Source organism: Eucyclogobius newberryi, unplaced genomic scaffold, assembly GCF_026437365.1.
Source record: "Eucyclogobius newberryi isolate DKJ021-1_F unplaced genomic scaffold, fEucNew1.0.hap1 SCAF_10, whole genome shotgun sequence".
In the NCBI taxonomy this organism is placed as follows: Eukaryota; Metazoa; Chordata; class Actinopteri; order Gobiiformes; family Gobiidae; genus Eucyclogobius; species Eucyclogobius newberryi.
In genome coordinates this window covers 30,222,473-30,235,934 of record NW_027315724.1, presented here as the reverse complement: position 1 = coordinate 30,235,934, position 13,462 = coordinate 30,222,473, and the positions used below count along the sequence as shown (strand labels likewise).

Sequence of the window (13,462 nt, the reverse complement as noted above, 5' to 3'; positions counted from 1 at the left end):
AACAACATAATCCACTTTATACACTTCTCGTATCCTCCATATCATCGCCCAGTGCCCTGTGTGCTAACGTTTCACCCAAAGCTTTTCACTTATTGTATTTCATTATCAAACCGAACCAGCTCTTCCGTGTTCTCACTCCATCGAGGTCATTCCTGTCTTTTCGCGGACCACCTCTTGTGGGTTAAAGTACTTGTGGCGGAGTCTTAACGCAGTGGAAAGACTCGTCGCGGTCACAGAATAACTGCAGTCGTGTTATTAGAGGTACTGTTGAGTATTTGCTGCTTCGATGCATTTTTAATGGCGCGAGTGGAACAGGGTTTACCACACGGACCTGGATGCCACTGCAGCCCCGGGGGCACATGTGGCATTAGCTCTGACTGGAACAAAGAAGAGACCGTTATGCTGCGGCCGGTAACATTGATAACATTGTCTTTTCATTATAGACGTTTGGTACTCCAGAAATGTCACTTCTTGTGTAAACCAAATGCAATTTCCAAAAGGTTGAACGCAGCATGAACTGTAACTCTATTATAATGATAACACAGATTACGCCCGTCTGAAATGCCCTTTTCAAACATGATTATTTCAAACACATTTATGCATGAGTTAAGCTTATCAGTTTAACACCAAAGAAATTGTGGTGTCTCGTGTTGTTTTAACGTGGCTGTTTTGTACGGACATCATTTTAAAATAAAGTGTATTAAGAAAAGACATCGTGGTCGACTAAAGACGTGTTTTTTGCATCAATTAGCTGACTAAAAGGGGCATGGCATGGTGTGTCATCAAGTGTCTCTACGATTTGACAAAGCGCAGTGACAAGACTATGGAAAACTACTTGTAAACATTGTATTTATCAGTAAAAAAGGCGGTATAAACTCACAATTCACAGCCAAATCTGAATAAAACTCACCGCTTTCCCGTTTTGAATGTAAATGTAGACACCATTGACCGATGAATTGACTAAACGACTAAAGGTCTGCGGCCTCACAATGCAGAGCAATGAACAGTTTCATGTATGATAAGACGAGCCTGAAGTGCACCTTTTACGTCAATGTTAAATGCAAAGTTAAAATGTCACCGACTGGCAGCCAAGACGGGCCCCATTTTGTAAATTGCTGACTTCACCTGGCTCTATATAGATTTCGACCTTCACTAAATCACACGTCCTTGTCTATATTGTGCACTCCATAATCCACTTAATGTATGAGTTATTAGAAAAATGGACCTGGACCGTCCTTCTGGCTCAGGTCGTGTTTGTGTTCTAAGAGTTGGTGATCAAATACACTTTCCTTGCATCTAATATGGGGGGAATGCGTGACTGGTTTGATTCTCGTAATAGGGGACTTTTCTGTCTGCAGTTTGTATGTTTTTTAGGACTAACGTTGCTTAGTCAGTCAATGAGTCGATGGAAAAAAATGTATTAGTTACTCAACAAACAGCATAAAAGAGAAGGAATGGCGTAATGTAGATGACGATTTGGAGCTTAGTTCAGCCTTTTTCATACAAATATACAATTCCCTTTCATTTTTCTGTACAAATATTTGCATTTGTAAGAACAGTTGTTGTATTTGAGTGCAGTTTGGGTCCAATACATGCGAGATACTGAAGAGTTTTGACAACCTTTGCCCCTTTTTTAGTCAATTTATCATCGATCATCAGAGCACGTCTTAGTCGAGCAATGAATAACCAATGACCAATAAATCTTTGACTTGTATTAGTGTGTTCTGGACTGTGGCATCTACTGCAACCATCACTGCTGCCAATTCAACGACTAATATTGTTACTAAACATGTGTACCCAATACCCTATTGATTTAAATGACCTTGACTTGCATTTAAGTTATGTTTCCTTCATTAGTTTGTTAAATATTATTCTCTTCAAAGTACATTTTCTGCCTTGCACCTATGTTGTTGTCAGTCTTAGTTGTTTTTGGTGAAATGGAGCAGCTCTTGAGGTTGTCGCTGTTGTAGCTCAGGAGCACTCAGTTTGATGAAGTGCTGATTAGACCCGATCGTCCCGTGTTCAGGAGCATAATCTCACACACGACACTCAGAAACCCAATCTGATTAACACGCACACACGCACACACACACACACACACACACACACACACGCACACGCACACGCACACGCACACAGACACTATCCATTGCACAAAACTGCCTCTGACACTGTCCTTGTCTCTGACTTTCTATAGACGAACCCTTTTAATGGCTTATAAAGTGTCATATAGACTATATTTCTGCTGAAAGTGTCGTTTCCCCTCGTGGTTTAAATCTTGGAGAGTCCTGTGCCATTTTGTGAACTGCTGATAGTTGGAAAAATCATCTCCCTGAAGATGCTGCTGTGTTTCATAAAAAATAGTGCCAACGTGCCAGATGTGGACCAGATATTTGAACGGGTTTTGTGTGTTGTCTCGTGTCCAACAGAATGCCACTATAAGGACTCAGATTTGTACCATATTTACAGGGATAATGTGAGTTTTTAGTGTATCCAGCTGCTTTACTGACTCTGATTCAGTCTAAAGAGTTGAACCACACAAACCAAAGAGGGACGTTATTCAGGTTTATTCCTCACAGGTCGACCAGCATTGGCTCATTTCATTCTAATCAGATATTTGGACTAAATGATTACGTTTCAGATGTTTCCAAATCTGAGTAATTAAATCCAATTTAGTCAAAATATTCAAATCCAGATGAATGAACTGAACTGGAGATATGTTTGTTTGGCGTCGGGAGGATCTGCGTCTTCTTGTTCCTTTTCTCCAGCTTTTTCTTGTAGCGTTCAGGCCTTTCCAGTCTCCAGGGGATGTCAGCCTCATGCATTGACTCTCTCTCTTCACGAGTCAGGATCTGATCTCGTGCTCGTCGCTCTCGTAGCTCTCGTTCCTGCTGGTATTCACTCGTTCCTCTTCAGGTAACTTTGTCAGGTCAGGGATCTCCTCCTCTCTGTCCGTGAACTCTTCTTCCATCCGAGCTAACTTGCTTTTCCAGTTCCAGGTGTTTTGTCTGCTCTTCGTGAAGTATTTCTCGTCCTTGTTTGGGCTGTTGATACTGCAGGTGAATGATAAAACCGTACGATATTCCTTTTATTACATTTTGTGTTTTGCTCTATTGAATTGAAAGTTTAACCTGACGCTTTCCTTTCATTCATTCATACATTTTTACCCTTATTAATTCAAAACCCGGCGATACGGGAACTTATGTGTGATCAGACTATGTACGAGCAGTGTTGTATGCTATAAAGAAGGCAGTGCGGGGCGTGGACAGGTGACTGGCTGAACACTGAATGCGACACTAAACTACACCCGCGCGTGCAAAACAACCACAATCTCACTCTGCAACAACATGGCGCTGTGAAAGTGCATCGACTCAATTACTAGAACTAATTATTCTATTATATTGCATGACCAAATTAATTGTCAAGAGTTACTGTCTACACACTTCATTTAAAAGACAGCATTCCAACAATCCAAATGTGCATGTTTGGTCAATCAATTATTCTGCAAAATGGAAAACCCAGAATGATATTTAATTTTTTTGTATTCTTAAAAGTAATTATTGTCTAAAATATGAATTGTACAAAGCTAAATGTTATAGGCATCAACACAATTTGACCAGAGTGAATTATGCATCAGTTCCAACCCTGTACACGTCCTTAAAACATGTTTTTAAACCACTGTGCACGTCTGGCTTCTCTCACTGACCTTAAGCTGGATTGCATCTTGTGCTAAAAGCTGAACAACATCAGTCTTTGGTTCGAGGGATTAGTCCTGACAGAGCCAGGAGAGTTCACTCAGACGTTCACCTTCGCTGTCACACGGATAACAAGCTCCTGCCATCACGCACGGCCTTCGTGACCTCCAGAGCGCTCCAGAGCCTCCTCAAAACACGTGCGGAGGAGACGTCTGAGTGTGTGTGGTAAAGGAGAACCAAATATACCTTCAGTTTGGATGTCTTCCGGCTGTTTCCCCATTTATTGTCTTTAAAAAGAAGCAAGCATTGGGGACTTTTAATGTTTTTTTAGAAAGAAAACAATGAATGTGAATGAGCTGGGAATAGGGACCATCACATTTACAAAAGTTAGAAGTATTGTGAGTAGAAACATTAAGGTTTTACATTCACCTTTCCACATGTTGCCAGCTTTATGGGGTGTAAATTAAGATTAAAGTATTTTTTTCTTCTTTTTCACGATTATTATTATTATTTTTAGAACTTATACTCACTTAACCATGTAATCTTGCCAGCTGAGATACAATGTGAGTTATAGTTGTTGCTCAGAGGCTCATTGTATATTCATTAGAGTGTTATTTCTTTTAAACGATGCATCTGTTAATTCTAAATCCACGAGGGAAACAATGAATGACCTTCTTCGTTTTCTAATGAAAGCTGCACGGCTGTTTCACATGGTCATTTTTCAACGTACATGGCTTTTCTCCCGCCATCGATCCTCATCCGTCAGGTGCGTATTCCGACGCCACAACCTCGCTTATCAATCACGTGCAGGCGTCATTCCCTCCACGCGTTGTTGTGCTTACACCAATTAACCTTTCAGATTGTTGCGGCGAAATGAATCGCCTCCGCTTTCCGGAGTCAACGCCGCGCGGACCTTATGTAATGAAATACAGGTTTGATTTATGTTCCCCCCGGCGTTCCACCTTCACCTCGCTCTGTGTGTGTGATGCATGGCCCTGTTTAGTGCGTCCCCTGCCACCTAAATGTCCCGTAGACATAGATAAATGCTACCGACCGCACGGCGCTGTTAATCCACTATTAATTCTGCCGTTTACGTTTAAATGCTCCTTGAAACGTGACCGATGAGAGTCAGTAATGGCTGCATTGATAGCGTCTAATTGGCACCTAGAGACAGTAATGGACTTCAGCGTCAGCGGCTTGGAGCAGATAGATTGGTGAAAGGAATATTGCACGTTCAGCGGCTGCACCTGCCTGGTCGGTCGGTGTTTAGGAAATAGATCTTTCTGGCAAATTACAGGGCAAGAAAGACTTTGGTGGTGGTCACATTTTGGTCCTGGTTTAGACCCAGTTTATCCCGGATGGAGACTTGGTTTGTTCCTGTTCTGGTCCTGGTTTAGACCCAGTTTATCCCGGATGGAGACTTGGTTTGTTGCATTTCATTGTCAATTGGTGCTGCAATGTTTTAGGTGCATTATTGTCCGGCATAATGTTAGATTTTAGATGTTTATTACGCAATGTTTTATAATGAGGCTCTGATGTTACTTTCATGTGGTCAAATGGTTTTCAATTGCCAAAATGGCTCTGGTTTTTCAGAGTTTGTGATGTTTGGATGCTAATGCTAACTTGCATTGAAAATGCATTGGAGCCAACGTATAGAGCGGTACCAGCCTTTATCATGAAGGCATTCTGTTTGGAACTGGAGCCCTGGAACCTTCCTGCAGCATTTTGTTTCCAATCAAAAGCTATAATATATGTTTTTATTGTATCAATTGACAACAGTCCCAGTTTTTCATCATTCAGAACCCGTGGATTGTATTGGCCGACTGAATATAATGCTGATGTTTAGTAATGCGAAGTTAAGCTCTTGTTTGTGCTAGTTAAGAATATGAGAAACTATAAAACTATTGTGTGGACGTGGATGTTTTTAACACTGAGAATGTATATCATTTTTGCTGAGAGAGCTTGAGAGGTGGGCAATATATCGAAATTTACATAATGTTCTGAATGTTGTTTTTAAGATATGCAACATTTTAATTAATATCCTTTATAGTAACAAATTCTATAAAAAATAATTATTTCAAGGGTAGAAGGTGATGTTTCTGATTTGTTGTTATTAATTTGCAGACATTTCACATTTGTCTGGTGATTAAACCTCAATTTTTGTTCAAAAGACAAAATAAAATAAAATAAATGAATTTGTCGAGGTACTCAAAAATCAAGATGTTATTTTTTTGTCAACATCGCGCACCACTAAATTCAAATGGAAATCTTTATTTTTACATTCATGACCTTGTGACCCTTTAGTTCTTCTTATACCAAGCCCTATTTTTGAATGACTGAATTTTACATTCGCCCGACTCATCACATGCTGCTCTGGTGCCGCTCTGACCGCACATCAGAGACTGCCCTGCCGGGGCGACGTCTCCGGGGTGCATCGGGGGTCAGGGGTGAGGGGCGGCAGAGGGGGCGGCGGGGTGCGTCCCTGCGGGTGAGTGTCAGCTGCCTGCAGTGGTTTGTGCTGAGAAGACAGTGGAGCGCACGAGAGATGTAGAACTGAATCCATCATGTGCCGGACCAACGAGCACACCACCAGAGGGTTTAACACTGTCAGTGTGGGGCAAGAGGACGCAGCGAGGCATTAAGCTAAATAGTGAGGAATGTGCAGGAGATAGATGAGGTCAAATAGTGAGTTTTATAGGGCTGTAGTCAACTAAAGAAATTCCTGGTGGACTAAAACCGACCAAAAGGGTGACGTGTTGGTGGAAGATCTCGAAATGACTACGTATCTCGATGATCTGACCACGTTTCTGACCCAAAGTGCACTAAAAACCTGGGAGTTTACATATTACAAATGATTTTTACGGAGAACTGCTATATTTATCTGTAAAACGACAGCTTAAATTCACCAAATCTCAAACTAACTCACTCCAAGCCTTTCTTCTGTGGTTCATAACATCTTCATAACCACAGTAAAATAGATGCTTTTGTCTGTCCCAGGAGAAATTCAAGGTTCAACTCATTCGTTATTAGATCACACATTAAACACATGGGTGGGCTGAGCTTGTCGTTTACTGTTCAACAAAGGGAAGGCATTTGGAACTAACTATTTCTCGGGCCAATAGGACTTTTTAGTGCCTTTCTGCTGGTAATCGTGAGAAGGAGTCAACTAATAAAGGTTTGGGTTGATTGACTTTAAACTACAATCCTGAAGTTTTAACATTTGACCGTTCCAATGATGAAAATGTGAATCAAACGACGGTCAAACTGTAACAAACTTAACTTAAAACATTCAAAACTAAAAAAATGTCAGTATGAAATTAAGCGTGGCCTTTGGTACTATTTTTTGAGACTTTGTTATTAATATGACACGGCAATCATAACATAGAATAGTTCCGTTTCAGTTTTTCTTTTCTTTGCTCGGGATTATCTACTAAAGGAAAGTTGAAAGATTGGACACTTTCTGTTTTCAAAGTAGTATTACAATCGCTTTTAACCTGTGATAAAAGTAGGGTTGTCAAAAGACTACTAATCAATACTGAAAGTTATAAATAATTGAGCCTTTTCAGCATAAAAATAATAGTTTAAATTTTAGTAACTAGATCCTGCAGTGGCCAGAACTGAAATTGTGCTCTGAATTGTAATTATTGTGACTTCCCAAAAGGACAATAAACTATATTTCTTATATTATTTATCTTTTGTGACATTTCCTCTGTAGATCAATGATATCTGTGCAATTTGGAAGAATCCTGTTTGCAGTCACACATACCATACCTCTTTTGTAACCCCAGACTTACAACAAGCCTAAACTCAGACACTGTTTTTACAGGTGCAGCGTGAACCTGAGTCACGACTGATTTTGTGAGTAAAAGGCCACGTGGCGCTCACAGATCTTTCCCCAAATCCCTCACACCCTCCACAGCGAGCGATGAATATGTCATGACTGTACCGCAGACACGTCGCTCCCAGCTACGCCTTTTAAAGTTGGCTTTTGTTGGAAATGAGAGCTTGATCTTCTGGTGGGATTGTGTGTCTGTGAATGTTACAAGGGGAAGCGAGGGAGAAAGAAGAGAGAAAGAGTGGAGGAAGATAGGAAATGAGAGCTTGATCTTTTGTGTGTGTTGGTGAATTTTGGGAGAAAGGGAGGGAGTGTAGAGAAGAAAACAGGAACTAGAAGGAGGGACAGAGAGGGAAAGAGAGAGTGAGAGAGTGAGTGAGATAAACTAGAAGAAAGGGAGAATGGGCTGAGCTCACGGATCTATTGACATTTCTGGTATTACAATCTTAAACCTGTTGTGAGCCAGTCCATTGGAACTGCAGCAGAAAAACAAACTTTCATAAAGGTTGGATGTTTGCCTATTGTCGCCCTTCGAGGCAGCTGCTGTTGTAATTTTGGGTGTTACAAAAGTACATTGAATTGAATTGTCACGTCATAAACTTTTCTCAGTTAAAAATCTAAAAAACCTCCATCTTCTTAATCTCCAGTTTTGTCTCGCGCTGCTTCGCTCTAGCAGCTCTGGCTCTGGTCAGAGCGGTCACTTCTGCACATGTTCAGTGGACTGATAACTACCAGCCGCCAAAGGCTGAACCAGAGACACGCTGTAATGAGTGCGGTCATCGACTTAAGGCACTGGCCATGTTCCTTCATCGGGGCTTGTCTTTAACGTGCCTGTGTATAGTATTTATTCATTTTGGATTTACTTATAATATAATAACTCAGTAAAACGTATAAAGAAAACATAATAAAGAGACTTTAATCTTCTAAACATGCATCTAAGATGATACTTCTGCATTTTTGTGATACATTTGGGTTTCCATTCACTGCTTTTTATCATATTCATCCTCAACCTAGACATTTCCATGCATTTTAGTACAATTTTAATCGTCTGGATATTTATTTTTTGTCAATATTGCCCGCCCCTAGTTGTTCCTTCAGTTTGGATTCCTACAAACATGTTCTCAAAGGGTTCTTGTATTTAGGGCTGCAGTCGTCTAAAGAAATTCCTGGTCCATTAAAGACATTCTCTCTGTCGACTAAAAGGGGTTGATGAGTTGTGCTGGCAAAAGATCTCCAAACCAAGTATCATGATAATAAGCCCATGTGTACTTGTAAACAATGTATTTATCTGAAAAATGACAAATAACAAAGTCAGAATTCACTCCATAGTCTCGACATAACTCATGTCCTGCTGTTGTGAATGTAAATCCTGTAAAATACCAGTAAAATACCAGTAAAATACCAGTAAAATACCAGTAAAACGCCAGTAAAATAATTAGTCAACAGATTTTGGTTGACCCAGATGCCATCAACCGATTAATCGACTGAACCCCTTCAGCCATATGCTTATATTTGCTCCTGGAGTCGTTTACAATGCGCTCTTCGAACAGAATCCTACATTTTGCCCAGACTGTACGGCCCGGAGAGAACAGGAAGAGGAAAAGTGAAGTGGTGTTGACGTGGCAGACGTAGTCAACATCCAGCTGCAGCTCGACCCAAACTCTTACTCAGCATCTTCTCAGTTTTCCTATTCGTACTTAATGATCCTGACAGAAGTGCACAGCGTTTTGGACCGCTGCAATTATTATGACGGTGGAAACTTAAATATTAGGGCTTTTGAATCAAATCATTACTGGCTATAAGCTCCCAAATGAAGGGAAAGTGGTGTTAAAATAAGTAAAGACTAAATGAACTAATTCAATCTAGATTTACTGCAGTTTGACCAAAAAGAATCTTACCAGCGAGGGATTATTCAGTTAATTGATAATTGTGATTATTCAGACCGCAATACAATGGTAAGAGCTAAAAGATAATAACAGTGACTATTTTAGAAGCCAAATAATGACAAAAAAGTAATTTCAGTTAAATCTGTGCTCAAAAAGTACACTTAAAAGTATAATGCTTTTAATGTGGCTCACAATAACTTTACTTTTGCATTCAGAAGGTTTGTTTTCATGAAGCTGGTCACATACTATTTGAACGGTAACGGATTAGAATGAAGGACAATTAAAATGATATTCTTTTGACGTGACATTACTGTTCCACCTCAAGTCGAACGAAACACACAGAGAGTTTTGTTGTGGAAACGGAGGCTGTGTCAACGTCTAGATCCACGGAGAGGCGTCTTATCTGCGCTCCGATATGACCATCTATTTGAAAAGAAGACAATAGCGCTTTATGAACCGCAGTAAACATGCGATTGCTTATCTTGCTATTGCCTTTTCAAACCTCCGATTACGATATAGGCACTTTGTTTACTGCCGAGGTCACGTAGGAACGCCTGAATAATCCTCTTACCGCTCGACAGGATCAGCACATCAACACCTGCTCGCTCTCCTTCCCGATGTATGCGGCGCAAATCGGCCGCTCAAGCCCGTCGGACTCTTTATCTTAAGCGTTGACTTGAAATAAAAGCAGGACGTTTGGGGCGAGGCACTCGAGATAGACACGCTCATTAAACCAGTGCGATGCGTGACGTACAGAAATAACCGCCCGGCCCCTCGTTCCTCACGGCAGACACACACACTGCGCTCGGGCTGCGAGATTAGTCGCAATTATGACCAAAATCGCAAAGACGTCAGTTTCGGAGGTGCCATCATTTCCTCCACAAACAACACAATGTCCTTTCCAGCATAAAAACTGCAAAAGGAAGTCTGAAAAAGCGTAGATTAACATGTGAACTTTTAACTGAATCCTTGTAATAAAACTCAAAAGGCAAATGTAACGGCAATTAGCTTGTTTTGCTATATTGTGCAGCCCTTTACTGTACATAGTGTGATATTTGTTAGTTTTGTGGTTGTTGTGGTTTTCCTCGTGGTTTAAATGATTATTGGTGGTTGTTAGAGATGTCATCAGCACAAATGACGCTTTCTTTATTCTTTCGATTGATCAATTGTTTGCTTAGAATCACAAAAGGCCCACAAATATGAAATCTTTACTACATTTGACCCAAAGGAAGCTAATGTGCCACTAATTGCGCATGTTTCGTACGCCTTTTTCAAGTAACAACATGTCTTCTCTCACATCATGGCACGTTTTGGAGTCTATATAATGATTATCCTGTTATTAAATTAGTCAAAAATTATGTCCGTAACAGTTTAATCGATTAACTTTGTGTTTCTCTGTTGTCTTTACAGCACTTTTTGTTGTAATTGTCAAATAAATGCAGATTGAACTGACACAATACATGCTCCTACTGTGAAAATAGCACATAATAACAGCCGTTGCATGTGATGTTTTCCAGGTTGTATGCTGTGTTTTGGCCAGTCCGCCTTCTTCCGCTTCAACCACCCTGAAGAGGCCTTTAGGATGAAGAGCATGATGCCCCAGGGAGGCAGATTCCCGACTGGAGACTACGGGCGATGTACAGGTACGAGGCAGTGGGCAGTTTCTCACCTAATTTGTGTCGCTATAAAGCACACTTTCATTCTCTAACTACTGTAAAGTGCACACAGACCTTTTTGTCCCTTGAATAATAAACCCTCTGTGGAGAACGTCCCAGCTGAAGGTTCGGTTTCTCTCCGGCCCAAATGAATGAATGGGCCGCAGTGTTCCCCGGTCGTGTTGAGGTGGAGCTCTGCAGGTTTTTACAGCCGGAGAGGAAGGAGGAAGTGCGCCCAAACAAGGCACGGGTTTTAAGAGCGTACAACACTCTATTATATTACTTCATCCATTTTGTTTTTGCTATTTAATGTCCACATCACGTAAAAGTGTGAATGTATACAATTATCACAGATGCAGAGGTAAATGTTTGGACTGTCGGTGCATTTATGTGGTGAAAACACAATCTCTAATGTTCTTTATTTTGTTAAATAAATATATAATGCAACACTAACGGATGCATCATATGGTCGACAGTGGTGCAGTGAGTTAAGTGTTCAGAAACTGAAGCGTTGATGGTTTGAATCTTTCCCGCACTGATGTGGTATATTGTGTCCATGAGCAAGACACTTTTCCCATTTTATCCAATGCAGCCAATGTAGGGTCGGGTAAAATAGAAAACAAGAAATAATCACGTTTTCCCCCACCGTTGTATTTATCAGTCACAATTCACTTTTACTCTTATTATTAATGAACGTAAAACGAGAGACTTTTAATCAGTGACTTTTAACACTCATTTGACATTTTTGACATTACAACTATTCCGGTCCTAGTCTGAATTCTGACCCAAACCGCGTTCCTTTACTGGCAGAGGATTGGCTGTAGACCTACTTGGCTGTAGATTTAAAAAACAAAAACTAGCTGATCATTGACGTGACCGGATTTTGATTCTATTATGTATCGATTAATCGCACAGCCCTAATCCGGTGTAAAAACCTGCAAATAACCGCGCAACCTTTCCAAATATAATTCAATAATGCATGTGCAAGCCAGCGAGTGCCTGTCATCAATATGCAAGCCAAAATTAAAGCCTCTGTGACACACAAGCCCGACTTTCTAATGCTCTGTGGCCCCCGGTCTGAAGGATCCCCAGCTGGGACCTGGCGCTGTCTTCACACTATGCATGTTTTATGAGCATCCCATTCCCCCATTCCCCCATTCCTCTGCGTCTCCAGGCAAAAGTTTTAGCTACTCGTGTGTGTGTGTGTGTGTGTGTTGTGCTGAAACCTCTCACTGTAAAAGTACCTTTGCTAGTGTGGATGTCAGGGTCAGTCCCATTAATGGTGTGTCCATGTTGCAACTCGAGTGGGGCAATATGTTCCTTTTTTGTCCATTTTGTTATTGACATATTTTCTCTTGACTGCAGCTCCATGCTTGAACAAGGACACTTTTTTCTCACACACACCACCTATTAGTCAGGTTCAGCAGTGCTCTGAGTGAGTGACAGATGGATTCAACCAATTGCAAAGACGTGGGAAGTTTCAGAAGAAGCAGATGACTTTAGATACCTCTTAAAAGGCAGTTAAAAGATGCTTGGTTTACGTGAATCGTGATAGAATCTAAATTGGGGTCTAGGATGTAAGAAAATTGTGATACAGTAGGGATGTCAAGATTATTTGGTTAATCAATAATAATTGAATAGCAAAATTAATAATTACTCAGTCACAATGTAATATTTGGAACCAATTTTGAATCAAATTCAGTTTTTTTCCTTCAATATTCAGGCCAAAAATAGACTTAAGTCATTTTTTTATCTGGCTGTTTTTGTCACATTTAACTTTATTTTATCTTTCAAAAAGTTCAATTTTGTAAAGCTGGTCACAAACTTGAGCATTAGTAACATGTTATACCACAGGAATGAAAGAAAATTAAAGATTTAACTCTCAATAATCACGAATAATGGTTAAAATGTGAAATTTTGAATATAAATTGTATATTTCACCCTTGAAAACGAGGTCTCGATCTCAATAGGTTCAATAAAGGTTCATTTTTTGACATGTTGCCCATCCCAAAATGCAACAATTAAATTGAATAATTGTGACTGGTCGACTATAGATAATCGTAATAATATTTTTATAAATGTTATCTGAACTATACAGTCTAAAATGTTACATAGAAATACCAGTAGTAAAAAACAATAAACATTTAGATTTAAAAAAAAAACCTCCAGTTACCTTTATTTGGTTAAAAATGTGTTTTGAAAATCTCAATATACAATAGAATTAAATGTTTGACTAGTTTTTTGCAATATTACTGTGCAGTTGCATAATCGTTAGTTGCATCCCGAGACGCTTTCCAAAGGAAAGCTGTCTGCAGTGTACTTCCTGATCCACTAATGAAAGGTTTCCGCTGTTTAGAATGCGCCATTTGCTTCAATTATGCATTCCTGAGC

General features: G+C 40.2%; 1 protein-coding gene across 10 annotated transcripts in view; it reads left to right on the top strand.

The window, feature by feature from the left end:
• Window positions 1-13,462, top strand: part of phldb1b (pleckstrin homology-like domain, family B, member 1b) — a 92,435-nt gene that overhangs the window by 37,319 nt on the left and 41,654 nt on the right. For all 10 annotated transcript variants that reach the window (XM_072454360.1, XM_072454386.1, XM_072454352.1 and 7 more), the window contains one exon: window positions 10,934-11,059. In XM_072454360.1, coding sequence (XP_072310461.1) covers window positions 10,934-11,059 — 126 coding nt within the window. The remainder of the gene's footprint in view (window positions 1-10,933; window positions 11,060-13,462) is intronic.